The 24,224-nt window shown below is 34.9% G+C and overlaps 1 protein-coding gene and 1 non-coding gene across 2 annotated transcripts in view; both read left to right on the top strand.

The window, feature by feature from the left end:
* The window catches only part of PIK3C3 (phosphatidylinositol 3-kinase catalytic subunit type 3), a 136,135-nt gene that overhangs the window by 103,396 nt on the left and 8,515 nt on the right, over positions 1-24,224 (top strand). Inside the window, exons 22-24 of the mRNA XM_055323835.1 lie at positions 10,277-10,445; positions 17,494-17,584; positions 22,970-23,095. Of these exons, the coding sequence (XP_055179810.1) occupies positions 10,277-10,445; positions 17,494-17,584; positions 22,970-23,095 (386 nt within the window). The remainder of the gene's footprint in view (positions 1-10,276; positions 10,446-17,493; positions 17,585-22,969; positions 23,096-24,224) is intronic.
* On the top strand, positions 15,625-15,787 carry LOC129509163 (U1 spliceosomal RNA). The gene has a single exon (XR_008664283.1). It is a non-coding gene; the product is annotated as a U1 spliceosomal RNA (small nuclear RNA).

Raw genomic sequence — 24,224 nt, 5'->3', positions numbered from 1 at the left:
ACACCAATTATGTGAAGACAAACAGAAGTATAATGCATTCCTTAACTTCTAAAAATTATAATGATTTATTTTTTAATTTTTTGTTTATAGTTATTTTTAAATGAAAGTATATTTAAAGAGGTTTTAAGTTATATTAATTATGTATGGTGTAATTAGACTTTGTATAGTATAGACAACTGTTATATATTTAAAGTGATTTTTGAATGAGGTTCATTGCAGGAAATACACTTCAGTATTTGTAGTTAAAAATGCCTCAAATATCATGAAGCCCTTCCGTTGTATATTTTGGATCTGTTATGCCTTCAACCCAGACGATAACATGTTAAAATTTTAGATTGTCTTATATAACATTCCAATCTCAGTCTTAGTGGAGCAATTTTCTTAATAATAAATAACATTTCTCCCATTTTTCAAAGTAAAATACCTTTGGTCTTCTGTTTTGCCAGTTTGAGTAGATTTAGCGTCTATGACTCTGCTTTGGGATGAAAATGGTTTAGAATGGTAATCAGAGTTCCACTCATTCCCTGTATGTCCAGTTCCTAGGTATGAGAGATGGAACAGAGAGGAAGAAGATACCTAAATTTCATTTTATTGAGGATCTCTTGGGGATTTACCCACAACACATTCTTCTACCTATAAATTTAGGTGGGACACAAAAGAATTAGATTGATAATTTGAGGAGTGTGTGAAGGAAAATGTTTTGCTGCATAGAAAGAATTGTAAAATGTATACAACAATAGTGTGAAAAAGTGCAAAATAGAAGTCTCTATTCCAGATTTCCCAGAAACTTTTGGCAGTATTTATTGAGCTTGTAGATACTTTAGCTTGGTGGAAGTATCCTCAGCTTGTCCACCAGAGGGCAAAGTGTATCCACCATAAATGTGAAAGTCAGGAAATTCCTTTGTCAGTGTATTGCCATGTGGTCACTTATAACATTGTTTTCCTGAAGCAGATTTGGAGTGAATGGTGTTTCACTTAGTAATGTAGTGATATAGCATTTTCTGGGCAAGAAATTAAAAATTTAAGCTCTAGAATGGGATTGGAAAACATGCAATTTTTTTTCAGAGTTGGTGTCCTTTGAGGAAGTTTTTATTTATCTATCTATTTATTTATTTATTTTTATTTTTATTTTTTTGAGGAAACTTTTACAAGTTTATCCAGTGTAATTCGATTGTGGCAGGGCTCAAATGGAACATGATTTGACTTTATCTCAGTTCTAGGGGAAGTTTTTTGTTTTTGTTTCTATTTTTTAAAATTTGAGGAAAAAAAAGTAGGACCAGTATAAGTGAAAAACTATTGTTTATGATATACAGATTTTACAATAGGGTGAACATTTAATATTAGTTTATAAGTAACTTAAAAACATTTACACATGAAAACAAAAAGCTAGGTGTCTCTAGTAAAAAGTTCTGTGTAGGTCCTAAGGTAGGTTCTTACAATATGGAGTTGTCTATTTTTGTAGTTAGAAGAGTGGTGGCTTTTTATCTCTTATAGCACTTTAGAATAATAAATACTGTTTGAACCTTTTGTCAGAAAGCTTGAAGTTGAGAAAGTCATTGTTATCATAATTGGGCACTTTTCTGTATCATTCTTTAATTTTAAGTGAAATTCACTTCCTTGTTTAATTCTGAGGAACAGCCTCATATAGGAGTTAATATTCAGGCTCTAAAGTAAAAATCTTTGGATTTAAGTTTCCCCTCCACCATTGGGTAATTTTGGGTAAGTTGTTTATATCTGTGACTCAGTCTCTTTTCTGACTGTGCAGATAATAACAGAACCTCTCTTGTGATAGTGTGAAGGTTGAATGAGATAATATGGTAGAGTTTTTGTATGTACTGAGCATATAGTAAACATTCCTTAAAGGCTGGCTAACTGTTACGGTTGGTTTGTTTTACTACCAGGAACTAAGAATGCTTTCCTTTTTTGGCTTATGTAGGGTTTTTTTTGAAATCATGGTTTTAGACCTAAAAAATAACACATTTCAGAAATTCCCTTTTGTCTCAAGTGGCTCTTTATTTTAGTAGTATAAGAAGGTTTATTAATTAATTTATTAATTTATTTATTTTTGAGGTGGGGTCAGGCAGAGGGAAAGGGAGAGGGAAACAGAATCTTAAGTAGGCTCCAGGCCTAGTGTGGAACCCTGACGTAAGGCTTAATCTCATCACACTGAGATCATGACCTGAGCTGAAATCAAGTGTTGGATGCTTAACCTACTGAGTCCCCTAGGTCCCCCAGTATAAGAAAGCTTATAAAAGAGACACAATTTGATTATTGATTTCATCTTATTCTTACTGTATTTTAAAGTAAACTTGATATTTTGAAAAGAAACATGTTTCTTTTTTCCTCGGGGAAGCACAGTAGTTCAAAATCTAAAATAGAGGGACGCCCGGGTGACTCAGCCATTGAGCGTCTGCCTTTGGCTCAGGGCGTGATCCCGGAGCCCTGGGATCGAGTCCCATATCGGGGTCCCTGCATGGAGCCCGCTTCTCCCTCTGCCTGTGTCTCTGCCTCTCTCTGTGTCCCTCATGAATAAATAAATAAAATCTTTAAAAAAAATCTAAAATAGAATTTATTTATTATTCAAATGGTGATGCTTCCTAAGCTATCTGTATTTAAGTTAATTAGTTTGGTAGGTAAAATATACTCTAAAATATAACTTATAGACTAACTTTCTGTGTTTATTTATTCCCTGGAACTTGAGAAAAGGGAGCATAAAAAGTTTTATGCAATTAGTAGGCACCCAGTAAATCTTTTAAAAGGAATAAATGAACTAAGTTTTTCATGTTATTTTCACCCATCTTTAGCTTTTCTAGAATAATGTGTCCTACCTAAATTTATTTTTCCTGTAGACCGTGAATGTTAGTATTATTTGCCAGTTTGATTGGTTTTTCTCAATTGATGTATGCAAAAGAGAACCAGGCACATAAGACCATCCCTTTTTAATCCATAAATACTTTTTTTAGTCTTTATTAATCATTACTGTAGATGCTTAGGTAATGAGAAGGACTTACCTTCATGTGAATAGTTTTCTTTTTAGACATTATTTAAAATCTGAGCTTTTGAAAGTTTCTTGAATATTCAGTATCAGGAAGTCAGTCTTCTTAAGTTTACTGAAACCTATACCATAAAGAAAATGTTAATAGTTTCTATAAAGGGTTCTGGTTTTCTTTTTTTTTTTTTTAAGTTTGTTTTAAAAAAACATTATTTATTTTCATTAGAAGTAATAAAAAAATGATAAAGTGCTATCTACTCTTTGTGCCTAAGGAGCTGGAAATTACTTACTTCATGGGGAAAGTAACTTAGTTTGAGTCATGAAGAATGTATTGGGTTTCTATGAGTTTCAGACAAGTGGGGAAAAAAGCACACATTCTGGTAAAAATACTCAGAAGCTGAAATAAACAGTGCCTTTGCAAGTAATATATAGGTTGGTTGGATTAGTTTAAGGTCACATTGTAGAGACAAATCAGTTTACGTCCTTTTGTATCACCTTTTACATGGCAAAGCTTAATTCAGTCATTGTAGTAAAACTAGATTGGATACTATTTTTTTTTTTTAAGTTTTCTTATCAGGTGATCTATGATCTATTTCTTAAAGCTGAGTAGACACTGTATTTGTTTTCTTTTGCAATAAATAATTTTGGAAGGAATTAGATTTTGATATACTTTAAAGCATTCAAGTTCCACCATGGACTAGCAACCATAAATTAGATTAATAAAAAATTACTACATTTTTATAGTGACCCTTTGAACAAAAAATGTGTCAAATTTTAAAGTAATGAGGTTGTACAACACAGGGAAACTGTAACTATTAGTATTGAATATGAGTTTTAATTCATTGAGATGATTCACTTTGCCAGTGTCCATCCCCCTTCCCCCCCCCCCGCCCCCCGCCAACAGTGACCTAACTGCAGTTGAGAGTTCTGTTAGTCAGTAAAAAAGTCTATGAGAAGTCCTCAAGCTTTGGCTTATATAAGTATCATCTAGAGAGCAAGTTAATACAGATGGCTGGGCCTCAGGCTCAATTTCTGATTCAGTACATATGATAGGGTTTGAGAATTTATTTCTGTAGCAAAGAAAACTACCCATAATTACTTGAAAAGATTATTAAAATTGTCCTTCCTTCTAAAAAGTCCTTATCTATTTGGAGGCTAGATTCTCTTACTTAAAACAATATATCATAATAAATAGAAGCAAATATGAGAATCCAGCTGTCTCCTATTAAGCCAGACATTAAAGAGATTTGAAAAATCTAAGGAGTACCACTCATCTCACCAGTTCTTTTTTTTTTTTTTTTTGTATTAGAAAATAGTTATTAATCAGGAAAAAAAATGTTTTAATTTTGTTGATTTATTAGATTCATATCTCTAAAAGGTCTCAGTTTTCATTTTAAATGCAGTAAATATCAATAGAGGTAGCCCAACTAAGGCTTATTTTGGATCTTTACTGATTTTTAAGAGTATAAAAGGTCCCTGAGACAAAAAGTTTTAGAATTCATTATCAAAGGCCATTTTTTGTTGTTGTTGTTTATCTTCAAAGGGTTTCTGTTCTGCTTTAGACATTAAAATAGTTCTCCAGAAGAAAAGAATACTTAAAGGAATAAAACCTACATTGGCTTTAATGATTGTAGGAAAAATGAAAACATAGAAGATTTAAAAATGTGTTTTTCTAGAATAGAAATGGACCATAGAATCGCATATACTAAAATGTGGTTTGCCTCCTTTTCATTAGTTAGCTTTCTTTTGTGCCTATTCTTAAGAAACCTAAGATCTTAACAGTTGAATGTGAAAAAAATTATATGAAATATTTAGCAGATAATTGGAATGTCTATACTAGTCTATAATTAGCTATGTCTTACTGTTCTTCATTACTCAAAAATTATTACTGAAAAACATTTTATTACTGTGCTTTTAGCTATAAGTGAAAATAGCTTTAACCAAGTATATTCTAAGGCTTAACTAGCTAATAAGTATTGGGAGCATTGGGAGTGTATCTTAGGGAGTATTTTTAATTCCAAAAATAGAGGTTCCTTTGTATCAATAAGTAGTTGTTCCCCATCTTCTCTGTTTCTAGGTTTCATGGTAGGACAACTTCAATATTCACATAAGAAAACATAAGAAAAATACAACATTTACATAACACAGGCATTTTGTGGAAAAATAGTAAAATGTCAGGTTGTTTGCAAAGAAACTGAAGAGTGGGAAACTTAACGATAGAGTGGCAGGGAAGAATATTTGAATTTTGGATTGTGTGGGATTTTCCAAAAAATAGAGTGTACTATGGAGAAAAGAGAGTCAAAGAGAAGAATTAAGCTTAGGTGTAAAAAAATGGAGTAAGTACAGCTTTGAGATTGGTCATATATAATTATTGGATAGACAAAAGGGAAATTAAAAAAAAATAACCTCTACTATGAAATACTGTTTACTTCAGTAGAATCTATTCTCTTTAACCCAAGAACTACACTGGACTACAATCATAGAAATAAGTTAATGTCACTTACAATGACAAGAAAATTTAATTAGCACCTCTTATTCCCTTTGTATTGCAAGTTAGGGGCAAAAGGCAATTACAATCAGCATTCAGTTTGTTTTATGTACACTTTAACTCTTGACTGTTAATAGATTTGTTAATAGATTTGAATAAGCCCATACCTCCTGAATATCTTGATTAAGCATTTTTTTATTTCATGAAGTGCATGTTTTAAATCATTACAAGTTTCATTTTAGACATTAACTTTTAAAGAACCATTCCCTTTGGTATCAACGCGGATGAATTTTCTTAAAACATTAATAGCCTCTTTTCAGAATACATGACTCTTTGAACTTGCAAAACATAATAATGGTTTCATTGTTAGATACTGAATCTTTTATACCTTAGAATTAAGCAGTAATCCTGTTCTTTGAGAGTTTTCTTACAAGAAGGATAGAAATATACTCCCCATTTGCAAGCAATGATGCAGAGCTGACATTGGAATTCCAGTAATGGGGGTAGTGAAATGGAGAAAAGTGGAGCTAAGTTTCCTATTGAAGGATGGAGCCCATTAAGTAAGCCATGTATGATGGCTGATACAGTTTGATAGTAGAATAGTATGATTTATTTTTAAAAATCAGTTTTGAATCAAAGATTGGTCAGATAGGTTATCTGCTCAAGTGCTGTGTATCATTAGAAACATATATTGGTAATGAAACAAAACATTTTGTTTTGAAGATTCATTTATTTCACAGAGAGAGGGCTTGTACAAGTTGGGGGAGGGACAGGGGGAGAGAACTGTCAAGCAGACTTCCCACTGAGCACAAAGCCCAACATGGAGCTGGATCCCATGACCCTGAGATCATGGCCTGAGCCAAAACCAAGAGTCAGATGCTTAACTGACTGAGCCACTCAGTTGCCCCAAAACAAAAAATTATTTAAAGAATTAAACAAAACCAAGGAAAGTTTACCTCTACCTATAATATTGTAAGCTTCTCATCTCTTTTCCTCTTGAAGAGTAGAATGGTATTCGTCTAACAAGTGGGACCTTAGAGTGAGAGTAAAGCACAAAATGAAGTGCTTAACTTAGCTGAACAGAGAATACTTGTTTTGTTGAAGTCAGTGAAATCCTTAACAGAATTTGATTAGGGACTTTTTACCAACTCATGGAAAATTCAATGATTGCATACTCCCTTGAACTTTTAAAGAATTAGGAGACAATGCTTCCCTTGTAAGTACTACAGTTATCAAACTCCTTATTCTAAAAATTGTTTCTCATCTTTTTTGGAATCATGGACTTTCCCTGGGGAATTTGGTGAAGTCTATGGATTTCCCCCCCAAATCAATTTTATTGTGGCTAGGGACCTGTGAAGCCCATTTTGGAATTCTGAAATGGTGCTTTTCAATCATGAGTAATACACAGAATTGTTTTAAATAGAAGTGAGATCCATTGTATTGACGTTACATTTTATAATCTTAAGTATGTATAATATAAAACCTGATGTTGACTTCTTATGCATCTACTCTTCTATAACTATAAAGTAAAAACAGGTTTATGAATTAAATCATGTTACAGATTAGCAAAATGTAATCCAACAACATTAACGTGACAGATGAAGTAATATTGACACGAAATTGTCATTTGTAGTATGAGTATGGTATAGATAGTATAGTATGAGTTGAGTGCTGTTAATAAATATATCCCATGTGAATATTCTTAAACTACTTTTCTCTACTTGAACTACTTTATAACCTTCATTTGTTCAGGATGTTGTCATGTAATTTCAAGGTATAACCAATTGTGCTTCTGTTAGTGTTAGCCTGAAGTAATTGAAGTAGCCTTGTTGTTTAATACTAACCCAGTCCAAAACACTGAAATCACAAGGTAGTACTAAGTAATAAGGATCTAGGTGATCCAGACTCAGCATCTGGTAACTTTATTATAGATCTTCATGGAAATGAACATACAAAAATTTTAAAACAAAACAACTTCCCATAAGAACTGTTTTCTAGAAGGAAATTTCTTGTATTAATGTTTTTAAAGTCTAAGCTGTAAATGTGAATTTGAGATAACAGTGGTTATCAGAATAGTGCAAAATAGTCCAACTAAGTGCTTCTGAATGCTAGGCCTTATCCTAGGTTTCAGTACTATACAAAAATAAAGCAAGATTCTTGATTATAAGACTTATGGTTCAGGAAGAGTTTAACCTGGGGGAGAAAGCTAAATGAAGAAATAGTTTCATTACACACTTGGCTGAAGTGTTTTGATATGAATAGGTGGGGTAGGAGCCTCACTAGTAACTCTTTACCAGATGGGTGCTGATGTAGGTCGCCCTGGTGTGAGCTAAAGGAACCATTTCACTAAGCTGTTACTTTTTATTTTGAGAGCAAGGCTGGGGTGGAGGAGGGTTTGAGGTTGGGGGTTGACAAAGCCCTTTTTCAATTCTCTTCTGGTTCCTTGCTCTCTATATCTAATTATAATTCTTTCTCCCTCACCTCCCCCAGCTGTCACTTACTATACTTGATATACACATTCGTTTAAAAAGTTCTTTAGAGACTTCCATCAGTTCTCCAATTTGAACAGAACATTTTAATCCTGGTATAAGCTTAAAAAAAAAAAAAAGACGAGATGATGTGGATAAATGGAAAACTGGTTTTCAGTAGAGTGGTTACATTGATAATGGCCACTTATTCTATAACCAGATGATGATAGTGTTTAAACCTTTGGATACTCATTTATGTGTAAGCTGTTGTTTCTCTTTACATATGAACTTCATATCATAGATGTAGTACAATGTCCACTGTCTACTCCAGACGATTTTCAGTTTAGTTTTCTTTGCTGTTGTTTGAAAATAGTATCAGTATCTACTTTGAATTTTACTTAAATTTAGTATCATTATTGCCTTAAATTTTCCTTAAATTTGGACTTTTAAAATTATCTGGCCTTGACAATCTGAAGTTCTTTCTCATTTTCACAGTTGTATAGGATTTCCAACTTACTGTATTATTTAGTTTTTCATTGTAAGAACAATGCCTGGGAGGAGTGGCAAATAATAAGACTGCTTATCCCTTTAATTCCTGGCAGTTGTGGTCTCAGATATAAGAGACATAAATACCAGTTCAGTATATTTTAAACATCTTTAAAATGGTAGTTATTAATATTTATTTTTGAACAGAGTTCAGCATTTTAAATTTTTTAAAAAATGGTGATTGAAGTATTGAAGTTAAACATTTATAAGTATCTTTAAGAGATCTGGTCATTAGATATTAAATAGCTTGATTTGGTTTTGCATTCAGACTAAAATGATTTTTTCCTCTTAGGGACATAGCTTCTAAAATGGGACAAGGCTATGGATGTAACTATTCTTGACTTAAATGAAGTTTTTTAGTTATTTTGCTTGACACACTCCTCTATAGCTTAGTTGGAAATAATTGCCGTAACAGTAGACATTTAGACTGTCCTGATACCTGATCAAGTGAAACAAGGTGTCAGTTGTACTCGAGCAGTTACACCGCTGACTCAGAGGGCTCACCATACGTTACTGTTCACTTTGGACTCCAGGGCCACACCTAGAGTCAGTTCTGTGCCCATCATTGTTTTATATTTCCAACAGTGACTAAATGTTGGAGGATAACATTTACAAGTAACAGTAATAATGCTCGGAGAAAGAGTAGAGGTTTTAGTTAATGTGTTAGTGGATAGAATTGATGTATAAAAATATTTTACAAGATGGCAAAAGTATATCCAAAGTCAATACATGTACTTGAAGAAGGAAAGTTTTTGGCTGCTGGCCTTGAAGGGGATGATGGGTTGGGGTACCTAAGCTTCCCAAATACAATGGTGAAGGATAGGTTTTCACATAAAACAGGTCATGTATTATAAGACAAACAGGAGTGGGCAGATTGCACTAGGGAGATTTTTGGATAGCTTTTTAAATGAATTAATTTCTTCATTTAATAGTGAGTGCTTACTGACTGCCAGAAACTATTCTGAGGCTGGGGATACAGCAGTACATAAAATGAGCATAAATGTCTTCTTTGGGGGGAACTTGGGTTGTGGGATCCTGGGGGTTACTTTTTTTGTTAGAATGTATGACTTTTTTATACTACTTGTAAGTCAGAAGATGCTTTATGAATTCAATGGTGGATCATTCTCTAAAGTGAATGATCAGTCACATTCTTACCTATCTTGTCTGTGAGTTTAGGTAACTGTCCTAGGGTTTGTTGTCATAGCACTGCAGCTGTCTTCAGCTCTCGGCAGACATAAATATTGTGACTTCCTACTCTGAAGCTATTGAGTAAAATGGATTAGTTGAAAATGGTTCAGATGAAGCTAAGAATGTAATTTGAAATTTGGGGGATTTTGTTTTGGCAAGGGGAATAGTGATAAGTTAAAGGATTCATCTCAGGAATACTTAAAAGATAAGATCTTCTGCTTTTGAATGGAATTTGTGTAAACTTTTAGCATGAGAAATTTGCTATAAGATACTAATTTCTGCTAATACCTTAAAAAGTTATCTAGCCTCCAGCTGTCTTTGATTCTGAAGATCTGAAAGTGGAATATAAATTAATATTACTCTGAGATTATTTTAACTGCAGTTTCATCTGAATAAATGTAAGTTAAAATGAACTGTAGTATACTCTGAAGATCACTTCCAAGCCTGAGTTAGATGATTAAACAATTTAATAGACTTCATCATGAATTACTATTTTTTATGAAGAGAGACTGCTTATGCCAATTATATGACCTATCCCCGTCTTAGTTTTTAAAGATAATTCTGGAAACAAATGAGTTTCTTATCAACATCCAGGCAAACTTTTCCACATAGACTTCGGATATATTTTGGGTCGCGATCCAAAGCCTCTTCCTCCTCCAATGAAGCTGAATAAAGAAATGGTAGAAGGAATGGGGGGCACCCAGAGTGAGCAGTACCAAGAGTTCCGCAAACAGTGTTACACGGCTTTTCTTCACCTTCGAAGGTAAGTTAATTTGCTTGATGTAAAGAATTTTGATAATTTCATTTTGTAGAACAAGAAGAGTTGTTTAAATGTATACATTCTTTAGCATCACTCTTTTCCAGAATGACACAGGGAACAGTATTTCTTAATGCACATTTAATGTTTATTTTGATGAACAGTCTGATAGCAAAAGAAAAAAGAATTTCTTGCTGTCCCACTAATTATATGATTACTAAATCCCACCAAATAGGAAGCTGGCATTATATAAGATTAGGTGAACATGGAGGTTTCAAAATCAGTCGGTTAAAATCATTTTAATAAAATATGCTCTGTGTGCTTTGCCAGTGCTGGGAGAGAGAAAAGATTAAGCAGCTTCGTAACCATTCACATCTCCCTGAAGCCAGTCTTGAAGGATTATAATCACGATATTAAGTTCTTTTCCTTCTCCCAAGCTCATTTCCTTCTTCTTTATCAAAGAATGAAGCATTTAGCTGATTTAAAGTGATACTAATCCATTCATTTTTATTCTGTAGCAACATTATCAGCCTTAGTTTTGGTGGCTCTTCAGGAGCTCTGAGAAGTTTGTTAAATGATGGAAGAATAAATGTTACATATAATTTTGTCTCTTTTTAGCACCTCATCAGTTATCCTGCTATAAGACAGTTGATTTTTCTCTATCCCTTCTTCTTTCTCCAATACCATTCTATCTCCGCTTTCTTCATCCTAGTTTACCTAGGACTTAACATCATATATCATCAGGGAAAAAAAATAATGTTTGTTGTGATGGTTAGTAAAAAATGACAGGATCATTTGACCTAGCTTAACTTTGCAGAAACCCCTACCACATAGGAGGAGACATACCTTCTTTCACCTTTTCCCAGTGAAAATATAACCGATACATAATAAGTTGCCTATGCATGTGGGCTCTGTCTTGTCTTTGTAACCTCGGCTACTTATACAGTGGTTAGAACATAGACATTCTGTATGTTTATTAAATGAGAACCTTTGGTATCTATATGAGAACCTCCAGAACTTCTGCTTCGTATCTGAGATGAGGCCATGTTCCTGGGTGATGTCGATGCTGCTGGTTCTAGGAGAATGGCTGTACTCTGTTAATCAGATTTCATCTTTGCAGTGACTCATTAGTCCTTCATTGTTAACTCAGTCTGTACCATGTGTCACAAACTATGCTGTACGTTTTACAAATAGCCACACTATCCTTTAGGTGGCAGAGTGACTCAGTTTTACTGACCAGAAATGCTAAAAGAATAATGCTAGAAGAATAATGAGAAGATCAGTGCTCTTTGATTTGTCTGGTGATACAGAAGCACTTTCAGAGAGATGAGATGAGAGTCCACTTTAATATCTGGGATTTTTAATTTAAAGTAGTCAAAGCCTACCAAAAACTAGATGGAACCATGGCATCTCAGTGACGAGGCGGATGGAATGATATGAAATGATAACTAGAGAAATGTCAGAGGTGCTCTATCTTACTGAAAGCAGAAGGAAAACAATGTGCTTTATAAACTGTCATTGATAATGGATTAGTAGCAATTCAGTAGAATGAGAAAACAGGCAGGTTATTAATGTAGAGCCAAAGTTAACTTTTATCACTACTAAGAAAAATCACTGAGATGAATCTAAGTAAGTTTATGTTAAGTCTTCATGAAAACTTTATTTTTTGTTTTTTAAAATTTCACTATAGTTAAGTTGGACCCTAATCTTTTGATCAGCATTTCTTTTTTTAATTTTTAATATTTTTAAAGATTTTACTTATTTATTTTGAAGAGAGAGAGAGTATGGTGGGGAGGGGCAGATGGAGAGGGAGAGAGTCTCAAGCAGACTCTGTGCTGAACACAGAGCTGATGGCAGGGCTCAGCCTCATGACCCTGACACCGTGACCTGAGTGGAACCTAAGAATGAGATGCTAACCAACTGAGCTGCCAGGCGCCCCCAATATTTATATCTTATGTTGTATTTTAGAATACGGTTTTGTTAGTTAAAAAATTTGGCTTTATGACATAAGAATGAACCTGATACTTAAAAGTTGTGTTTAGAGCTAAGATTATTTGGCACTTTTTAAAATTAGGGTTTGTAGTAATGACAAACCACCTTCTTTCATGGTTTTTGTTAATGGCTGATCGTTTTCTGCAGCAAGAAACCATTCACTAACATTGGACTGTGTAAACACAGCAGTCCTTTTTGAACTAAGTAATGAATGATTCCAGTTGTGTAGATGACAGAACACATATTATGGTGTTATGATTTTCTTGTAACAAAATACATGATGAATCAGTATCCACTACACCAGTAATTAATTGGTAAATTTGGTTTTTGAATGCTGTCTCATGGTAAGAGTAATGCTAAAATATTTTAAATGTCCAAGGGAAACATAACTCTTTCTCTTAACCCATGTGTATGCCAAACATTAATAGACACTTAGGATACAGAGATGGCCTAAATTTTTCAGTAAAAATTCTGAAACTGGGAATGCATTCGAAAGTTTTTACATTGCGAATGTTTGCATAATTACCAAATGGCCATGATGTTATATTGATCATACTTCCTTTCATCATTAGCTTCACTGTTCTCCCTCCTTCAAGTAGTATACTTATTAAATAAATATTTTTTTAAAAAAATAGGATTCTTTTTTGATATTTGTTGGGTGCAAAGTGAATATACTGTAGGGGAAATAGACCTCTGGAACACTGTAGGAAACCCCACGTGATACAGTTAAATGCATTTCTATTTCTAATGTTGAAGGTTTTCACTGAACAATTTAGACGTGACTTTTTATTTTATTTTGGTAATGTTTTTAAAGATGTCCAGTAATCTTTAAATCTATTTTTCTGGGTAGGATATTGAATGACTAGTCTGTTTAATATATACTTTCTGTTACGGTCACATGCCCTATCTTAAATGGAAAAATGCAGGTTCATAGCAACAGAGGTAAAAGATTAATACAGTTAATGTAGTGATAGATTTTTTATAATGTAATTGGGTGTTTAAACTTCTTATAGAATATCCCATTTTATATTTATTTACATTTTGTTTTCCTTTGCTACAATAATAGAAGCATGGGTGGCTAAATTAAAAACAACAGATGTTCCAGAAAACATTAATATTTTCCTTTTAAAAGAGAAGCACACATATGCTTCCATGAAGGCAAACATTTTAACATAGATCCTGGCTGTCCATTAGAATTACCTGGGGGAACTTTAGGGAGAAAAATAGTTTGGGGGCCAGTCAGATTTACTTGGTCTGGGCTTGGGCTCAGGCGTTAATATTTTTAAGAAGCTCCCAGGTGAATCTAATGGGCAGCTTTGAGAACCTCTGAAATATCCCTTTCAAAATTGAGCCTTGCATTTCCCTCCCTGTGTTACTCTGGGAATCTACCCTGTGATATATTCTGAGATTCCCTTATGGCAAGATTGGGAAAAAGTGTCTAGTCAACAGAGCAGAGTGTGAATAATTGAGGGTTCGTTGAAAGAGCATGTTTTCTTAATGACCTAGCAGCTGGCTGTACTCTGCTAAGACCATGGTCTTACAGCCCTCTCAAGTGGATCTTCTTTGTTTCCATATCCTACATAGCTCAAAGCTTGGTGCCCTCCTTGCTCCCTATTGCGGTTCCTTGCTTGCTTAAAGAAGAGAAGCAGAGGCACAGACATCGTGGGATCACACCAATAGATATCCTCCCCATTGCTACCATCATGCTCTGTTCTTTGAAAACTTGTATTGCCTTCTTCACGACTGCTGCTGTGCCCTCAGCATTCACGTGTTGAATGCTCCAACCACAACCGATATCTGAGTGCCACCTTCTCAATGTAGAGCCAGCCTTGTCCACTCCCTTTCATCAGTACCATTAATTTAGCCCTCCAAAATCTCAGTTTCAGGCTTTTCATTCTCTGACCAGCATTTTCTATCCTTACAGCTTATTTTTGCATTATATTCATTCCTTAGAAGTCTGTAACCTCATTGATATATCCAGTCTTGTCAGCATTCCACCATATAAAATCTACCTGATATTCCTACTTTTCTCTTTTCTCCACTGAATTTTATGGCTTCAAACTATCATTGCCTTTCTCTCTAAACTTTCTTACACATTTTTATCCAATCCTATAACCTTACCTTCTGCTACTTCATTTCTCATCAGAACTGTGTGCCTTCCTATTTTATGTGTACAGTGCAGCAACTGTATGTTACTGAAGTAAAGCCAACAGCCATGGTGTTCTCACCACTGGAGCTATTTTGCGCTCTTCTTTCCCCCAGAGCACATTTTGCAATGTCCAGAGACAGTTTTGTTGTCACAATGAGGTGAGTGCCACTCACCTCTAGTGGGAAGAAGTCTAGTAAGATACTGCATTCTTGCCCTAGTTCTTTATTCTCTTTCATAGCCCATCTCCTTTTAAAAAGGTCTGTTCTCACTGTCTCCACTAACTTGCTGCTGCTTCTGCCTTCAGCCTTCTCCAGTAAGTCTTCCAGCCCTACTCTGCTATTAAAACTAATTTTATCAAGATAAACAGTTACCTATATGAAATCTCATGGATTCCTAGCATCTTTGACACAGTTGAGCACTCCTTTGTCCCTGAATACCTTTCTTAAGATTTAGTGTAACCCACTCCTCTGTTTTCTTTTTGCCTTGCTGGCTACTTTTGCTGCTTTGCTGATTTCTTCACTCTGCTGTCTGACCTTTACATACTGAACTGTCTAGAAGTTTCATTGTCAGTACAAAGCATTTAGTTCTGGATTGTCCCCTCCCCTCCCCCAAACTCTCCTTCAGCATTTTCATCCAGACCTGTGACTTTAATTAGGATCCAAATGCTAATGTTTTGAACTGATGCCATCAGCCCAGATATCCCCTCTGAGTTCTCTGTCTGCTTGACATCTTGACTAAGAATCTGGTAGGCATTTCAAATTCAGTGTGTGTAAAACAGAACATTACTGCTTCCCTGTCCCAAGTCCCGCTCTTTGCTCATTCTGTTTCTTATTGTGGTGAACAACCATAGTTTCCCATTGCTTAGGCTCAATCCTTGACATTCAGTTCCTCTGCCTTCTCCCCCCTACTTCGTTGAAACCATCAGCACTGTCTGCCCCTCCATCTCTAAACTACAGCCTGAGAACATCTATATTGTTTCTTTCCTACCTAGACATCAGTCAGATAGTTTCCCTGACTCCATTCCTTTTGAAATGTGTGTATCTCCTACTCACCTGGTAGGGGAGATACCATGATCATGAAGGTGGTTTTCCTAGGGTGAGCCTTCTTCATTGTACTCCAAAGGTGCCTAACCCTGCAATTCCCCTAAATGTGGAAAACTCAACTGCATAATTTGTGCTAGCGGGGGACTGTGTTCACACTTCCCTTGAAAAGGGTAAAACAAAAATGTATATCCGAGTGTGTTGCTCCACACTTTAAACTCAATTGCTGCTTCCCAGCACAGTTAGAATAAAATCAGACCTGCCTAAGATGGTTGATGGTTCCTTTCCCTACCCCATCAATCTCTGACCCATTTCCCTATTTTTTGTTTTTCTTTTCCTTAAATATTTTTATCAGTCAGCCAGGTTTGAAATTATGTTATCATTGTATTTTGTGATTTCCCATCCCCTTGCCCCATTCCCTTGCAGAATGTCCACTTCATGAATGTAGGGACCCTGTTTGCTCAATTCACCACTGTAGTCCTTGTGCCTAGAACAATGTATAGAGTATTTGTTGGTTGAATAAATACAGTTATTATATGAGTAGAAATGGAATAACATCTGTGATACTTCTTTTAAAAATCCATTCTCAAGAAAATTAGTAACTTAAAGCTAGGTTACAGCTGATTAGCTGTTACTATATAAGTGAGTTAGGGCCTAATTTGATTAGATGACTTCAAGGTATAAGTTTTCATTGTAGTCCCTTTTTTTTTTTTTTCCAATTATGGTCCCTCTTGATTTTCATGGGCAATATAAAAATTCAAAAATGATAACATAGGTAATTTGAGGTTTATATGAACAGTCATTTTTGTCTACAAGTTCCATTATCATGATAGTTCAATAATAGCCAGTTTTTAGGTAACAAGTTGTGCTTTTTTATATTATGGATAAGTAGATGGCTGGAATAAAGATTCTGCATCACCTAATGTCTGACCTTCAGAGAAAACATGCAAGGTAGTTGTTGATACATTACTGAGATCAGTTAAAAAGCCTTTATTGCCTAAAACCAAAGCGTCCTTTATTCTTATCCATCCCCCAGAGTCAAACCTGAACTTCTTTTATTACTGCAGTGCTAAAAAGGAGCCCTCCAGAAAAATTATATCTGCCCAAGGAGAGAGTGTTCTGGAGCAGGAACCCAGTATATATTTATACCTTTCCCCACAAGGCACCACTTCCGAAAATGAACATTTGGAATAGTACCATTCTTTCTAGAGGGAGAGGAAGAGGAGAGTTTGAGGTTTGGTGAAAATAAACCTTTAGTTCCTATAGGGGCCAGCATAGTCTAAAGATGATATTATTTATATATCTAGCCTATTCTTAATATAGTAGAGTATTAGCTGTTTTCTCCTTCATTTAGGATTGCTTATATCCAGACAAGTTGCTATAGTTCCTAAAATGGTGATTTATATCCCTGAGGGGATGTTCCTGAATGATCAGTAGAATGACAGCAACTCTTTTTCATTCCTTTATCTATGATACATTGAGGTAGTCTTAAGGTAGCAGATTCTTGGACATCATCTAGCAGTGTTTAGTAAATGCTAATTAGGTATAAAATGGATTCTCCTTAGATTTCTTCTAGAGAAATTATCCTCACTGTAAGAATGAAAAGAATGTCATTGGATGGCTACTCCAAAAGTTTATCCCATAGTGTGGGACTTAGAAAGGGCCCTTTATCAAGACCCCAGAATAAGATAATTATTCAAACTTACTTTTTCATTGAGACAGCTGGTAATGGCACATTCTACGCACATTCTATTTTTTGTAGAAGTAATAATAAAGATCCAAGTATGACTACTTCTAGGAGTATTCTTGACAGGAAAAAGAATTGCAAAATTCTAACATGTTGCTGTTTTTTTTCTTTTCCACTCTCCTTTAGGTATTCTAACCTGATTTTGAATTTATTTTCCCTGATGGTGGATGCAAACATTCCAGATATTGCTCTTGAACCAGATAAAACTGTGAAAAAGGTAATTTTTATACATTGTCAGGTATTATAGTCTACTTTTCATATATAAAGGATGTTAAGGTTTTAATCATCCATTTCCCCTTGATGTTCCTGATTTTAGAGTCTTAAGGAACATAAATTAAGAAAGAGACCTTTTGTATAATTTTTTCACCTTTCAGAATGCAATAGCCTCTCCAGTCCCTGTAGCCAGTTCTGATCATACCCACAGTCATGTGACTAGGTCATTGTATCTAGAGAGAATGCTTACTACTATTACCCTTGCTCTTTTTTCTAGATTTTTTAGCTCTTCTTTAATATTCCTGATAGAATATCTGATTCCTGGCACTTCCAGGCAATGCATGCTAAAGATCAGAGGCAAACTATTATAATCCTAACTGGGAGCAAAGAGCCATTCTTTATCCTTCCCATCCATATCCTTAGTTACAGGGGTTTCTTACTGTGTCAGCAGAGTAGAGACCTGCCTTTCAACTCAGCCTGCAAGGAAAAGAAAAAAGGATAGTCTTCATGTAGGTGAACAGTGATTCAGAGTTGTCATACCATGAATTCTAACAAGAGATGGGAGAAAGGGTAGCGGATTTGAAGATTTTTGTCTGAATTAGGGTCTGATTCTCTGATTTGGCGGGGGCGGGAGTTGGATGTGGTATATATATTTTTTTAAAAAAAAATCCAAAGATAAGATGATTTTCAATATCAAGGTGATTATCAGTATTGAACTTGAAGAATAGCATAGCTTTTTGCCTTGCGGAAGTATATAATTACTAATGGGCAGTAGCCGTCTTAGAGATGGAGACTCTGTGAGGGATGAAAATAATAATTGGGACCCAAAAGCTGCAAGGTTTGACATAACTGATTCTGAACGTTATTAGAAAGATTCCTTTGGACAGCCTGGGTGGCTCAGCGGTTTAGCACCACCTTCAGTCCAGGGTGTGATCCTGGAGACCCAGGATCGAGTCCCGCATTGGGCTCCCTGCATGGGAGCTTCTCCCTCTGCTTGTGTCTCTGCCTCTCTCTCTCTCCTCTCTGTGTATTCTCATGAATAAATAAATAAAATCTTTAAGAAAAAAAAAAAAGGATTCCTCTGGATTGAACATTGTCTCATTCATTTGGCCTTCTGTGACAAAGTACCGGAGAATGGATGTCTTATAAACAACAAATTTATTTCTCATAGTTTTGGAGTCTGGAAGTCCAAGATCAGGGTGCCAGTTTGGTCAGGTGAGTGCCCTCTTTGAGTTGAAGACTTCTTATATCTTCATCTGGTAGAAGTGCTAGGGAGTTCTGTGGGATCTCTTCTATAAGAGCACTAATGCCATTCACGAGGGTTCCACTCTCCTGACCTAAGCACCTCCCAAAGGCACTACCTTAGTCTCTTTCACTTTTGGGCATTGGTATTTCTTTCTTTCTTTTTTTTTTTTTTTTTAAAGATTTTATTTATTTATTCATGAGACAGAGAGAGAGAGAGGCAGAGATACAGGCAGAGGGAGAGGCAGGCCCCATGCAGAGAGCCCAATGCGGGACTCAATCCCGGGACTCCAGGATCACGCCCTGGGCCAAAGGCAGATGCTAAACCACTGAGCCACCCAGGGATTCCCTGGGCATTGGTATTTCAACATAGATTTAGGGAGAGAGGGGCACAAATATCCATGCCATTGCAAACATAAATAAGAATCTCTTCTACCTAGTTTTGAGTCTATCACAAATAACGAGAGGTTTTTAATGTAAATACTTTATTGTTTAACCATTTAAGAAAATTAGTCTTATTAAGACTTCGTTTATTATTTTATCCACCAAGCATTGTTTCAGTAAACTCCCTTCTCTCCATAGGAAATAGACTAGTTACCACACTGGTTTTTGGCATGACTTATTTTTTGTCATTTATTTTTTAATTTATTGACTAAAGCTCATTCATCAAACAATGTAATTGATTGATGAAAATTTCCTTGGCTGTAATGTAATTGATGGGTGCACTAGATACTAAATATTGTTGCCTTCTTTTCTTTTCTTTTCTCTTCTTCTTTCTTCTTTCTTTTTTTTTTTTTTTTTGTAATGATATATTCAGGACTTGTGTACTTTCATCTGTTTACCTCTGGTCATATAGGCACTTTTTTCCTGATTTCACTCCTGTTCAGAAGTTAATTATAAAAGTTCTCTTAATGGTATTTGTTAAACTGAGTCTTCCAGTTTCTTCTGCTAATTATGTCATTCTTGCTCTTACTAGATATTTTGTTCTGTTTCTGTTTCTTTTTTAGAAAATCATTGATTTTATTGTTTAAGGACAGTGCCTGTTTGTTACAGCTACCTTAGTGGCATTCTCTTTTAGTACATAAATGTGTGTGTGTGCTTATGTGTGTGTGTGTGTACTGAAGCCTGTGTGCTTCAGTCAGTTGAGCATCTGACTCTTGATTTCAGTTCAGGTCATGATCTCAGAGTCTTGAGATCGAGCCCATGTCAGGCTCTGCACTCAGTGGGGAGTCTACTTAGAGTCTTTCCCTGTGCCCCTCCCCATGCTTGCTCTCTCTCTTTCTAAAAATAAATAAATCTTTAAGAAAATGAAATATATGTATCTCTCTATATATTATAAGAAGCTACAAATTGTCTGAAGATCTATTTCAAATGACCTGTATAATTAAATTACCTTTGGTGCCTATAGGGTTTATTAAAACAGACAAGCCATAACATCCACTCTGATTGAATTTTGGTAATGTAGGTTTTATTTTTCTCTAGTAATCCTGTGTCTTATTACAATTATAGCATTGATTCTCTTTTAGCAGTTATTTGGATGAGGGCTCAGTTTTTATCACTTTACTTTTTAATTACTCTTTATTTTAAATTTTGGTTTTTATTCAAGTAAGGGAATTTTTTTTTTATTCTAATGCAGCTCAGATAATCAAATGAACTCAGCAAAGAAATACTGTTTACATTAAAACTCTTCCTTTCACTCTGATGAGTGAAAAATCTTCCTTTGTTGTAATCACTTCTGTGATTAAATTATTAGGAAATGAGTACAAGGAAAAGCTTTTTTTAAGCTCTAATAATTTGGATTAAAAATATTTAATAGGGAATGTCTGCTTTTATTATTTTAATGAAAGTTACTCTTATTTCAGAGATGCTAAACACTAAATTATTTTAAGTAGAAGTCTTCCTTATTAATGAATATTAATTAGTCTTGTAATGATGTATTTTGAGCTTTGAAAGAAAAAGGTAAAGATAAGGTATAAATGAAGTCACTGTGCTCCTTAAGAAAGACAGTATAGTTTAGTCTAGAAATGTGTTACAGGGTTTTGTGTGGGGAATAGTTCTACACACCTGAGAATGTGGATGCAAGAAGAGTGTACATCGAAATGTGATTAAAGACAAAACTTAATATTTAGAACTAATTGGAATATTAGAGAATGTGTGTGTGTGCACACACGCACACGTGACTAGAGCTTAAATCTATAACCTGAAGAGCAGAGAGAATGCAGCTTGTAGAAAAAGGATTAGAAGCTTGAGGACCTACAGAACAATAACAAGTAGCCTGCTCAGTATATATGATGCCAGATCAGCCATTTATATGCAGTTAAGGATGATTTTTTTTCATATTTGTTAAATAACATTTACTTTATATGCCAAATACATATATTTTGTTTGTGTTTCAACACTTATACAAGCATGTAAGTTTTGATAAATTTGGCTAAAGTTTTTATTCTCCTGCCCTATAGTTTTTTGATGTCCTTAAAAATAGTTCCAAACCTGTCAGACATCTTTTTAAGTTAGAGAAAATAAAGGATTAAACTCAAGGAACAGATATGCCATTAATTGGGATTCAGAAATGAGAGAGCTAGTTCATTCAAGATATTCCTTCAGATGTCTCTCCACAGAACTGTCCTTCACTTTTTATATCCTCCTCTCTTATACCTCCCCATCCTGAAGCTGCAGAGCTGTTGGATCATTTGGTATACCTCCAATCTAGTGAAGAGATAAGTGCGGACCCAGGGCCATGGCTTGTCATACTCTTCCTTCTTGGTTTTCTAGCAGTTAAACTCTATGCTTAAAAGGAAATACTAAATGTGGCCACTTTTTATTTGCTTGGAAACATTTTCTCCTTGCCTGCTTCCCCAGAAGTATATTTGGGTCACTTACAAGGGGAGAAAGGAGTAGAATTATAAAGGTTATGTGCAGTGGCATGAGATTGTCTAGAAGCATGAGTTAAGGATCTCTGGCTTGATTGGCTTCATAAATTCTCTTTGCCTCAGTGTCTATATGTAGAGGTAGAGATACTGTTTACCTCAGTGCTAATCTCAGAGTCAGGTGAAATACTGCATATAAAGTGTTTTGCACAGAGTAGTCATTCAATAATATTGGCTTTTAGTTTTTAGGAACCATTCTCATGAATATCTCTACTAATTTTTCTAAACCTTATTGTTATTGGGAATCAACTGTAACTTTAAATATGAAGTAAAGAAAAATTCCTCTCTGAAAATTACAGACCAATTGAAGTAGTTCTTTGCAGAAGTATGAGGAATCACTATAGGAAAGGAGACATTTTGGAAGATGTAATTTTGCCAGTTATTGGCATGGTTCCTGTTCTTTACAGGCATTGAGACAATGTGGGAGAATATTGTTATAATCTCAACTTGGCATATCCATTTAATAATAATAAATAGCAGGGATAAAGTGAAGGAGATTATTAATAAATATGCCACATTTTAAAATAAATTTATATAGTAGTTCTAGCTTCGAAATGCAGAAAAATAGGGGTGGTTGGCTGGGTCAGTCAGAAGAGCGAGTGACTCTTGATCTCAGGGTCCTGGGTTCAAGTCCCATGTGGAGTATAGAGATTACTTAAATAAATAAAACTTTAGAAAAAAAGAAAGGCAAAAAAACCAAAGTGCACTTTTGAGTTAAAAGGAACAATTTATGTTTTAATTTTTTTATATTTGCAATATCTAACAGAATCATGTTTATTTCTTTTTTTCTTTTTTCTTTTTTTTAAAGATTTTATTTATTTATTCATGAGAGACACTCAGAGAGAGGCAGAGACAGAAACAGGTTCCTGTTTCTGAGGAGCCTGATGCGGGACTTGATCCTGGGATCCCCAGGACCATGACCTGATCCAAAGGCAGACACTCAAACCACTGAGCCACCCAGGTGCCCCTGTTTATTTTTTCTTAAAAAACACCTAACAACCAACAAGAAAAGAGTGATAAAGAACATAAAGCAAAAACAATAAGCTTCATTCAAGAGAATAATATTCAAAACTTCTTGTAAGTTATGAATCACTTCTTTGTCATAGAAATAGGTCATAATGTATTGTAACAACATCTCTATCAATTTGATCGGTCTCTTCAAAGTGAGTTCTTTTTTTTATTTTTCATTCAAAAGACTAACCTACTGTGTGACCTTGTAGGTTCAGGATAAATTCCGACTAGACCTTTCTGATGAAGAGGCGGTGCATTACATGCAGAGTCTGATTGACGAAAGTGTTCATGCTCTCTTTGCTGCAGTGGTAGAGCAGATTCATAAGTTTGCCCAGGTAAGTGCTCCAAAGGCAGTGCAATTTATCTCAGCCTCTCTGCATACTACCCTGGAGTCCTCAGAGAGTCACGCTTTTCTCCTGCTAATGATGTCTTTTCTGCTGTTTTCTTTGTCAAGTTTTTTGCCATTTTATCAGCCAGCTGATGCAAATATGTTGCATATATTATTCATTCTAAAATATGCCACTTAAATTTTCTTAGTTGTTAACTAAATTGTGGAGTATCAACATAGGTATATTTGTCCTTTGTAGTCAGTGGTGATGAGAAATCTTTCTTGAGAACAATATTGGGTCTAATGCGGGCCTTGGCATGTGAGACTTGAATACTTGTTGGGTTTTGACAAATAGTGAAGTGCTAATAAAGAGTTTAGAAGCTGATAAAAATGGTGCATACCACACACTGAAAAGGTCTATCTGTAGACTTACTGTTAGTAGAATCTTGCATGCAGATATCCGAGGGAGACCTTTTCACACTAGCCTGTGATGGTAAACCTCAGTTTAAAATCTGGTTTAATAATGAATTTCATAATGATGATTATGAAGATGGTGAGCAAACAAAAATTAGGCCTCTTTCCCTCCCACACGCTCACAGTCTTCTCCTTGCACACTCCTTCCTGACTTTGCATATTCTATTAATAATTTTACTAATCACTCAAGCTAAAAGCCTGTATGCTTTGCCTTCTCCTTCACCCAGTACCACTGTCCCCAAGCCTTGTTTAACTATTTTTCTTTATTCTTTTTAGTTTAACATTTCTTTATCCTTTTCTATCATTTTCTGACTACTAATCCATTTTTTGTTCTTTACGTTATGATACATTGTATAGTTAAAACCTTTAACAATTCTTTTATTTTTTTCTCTAAGCATTTTTTATCCTTCTAAATATCCCAGTCAGATATATTTTCACAAAATAATGTTTTATTTTGTCCTTTTTTTTTTCTTTTTAATTTCAGTGTGCACAATATTTCCCCATTGCCTAACAGTGAAATCCAATCTTTGGTAGCTCAGAGCCTTCCAGAATATTGTATGCCAGGCTACTTTCCAAGGTGTTTCCCTGATACTTTTTCTCTGAGTATTTTGTACCTTTCTGTCACTGTGATTACATTGCAGCTACCATTTTTTTTTAAGCAT

This window comes from Nyctereutes procyonoides, unplaced genomic scaffold, assembly GCF_905146905.1.
Source record: "Nyctereutes procyonoides isolate TBG_1078 unplaced genomic scaffold, NYPRO_anot_genome, whole genome shotgun sequence".
Classification (NCBI taxonomy): Eukaryota; Metazoa; Chordata; class Mammalia; order Carnivora; family Canidae; genus Nyctereutes; species Nyctereutes procyonoides.
Note: the sequence above shows the minus strand (reverse complement) of the source record. Positions and strands in the feature narration are given on the sequence as shown.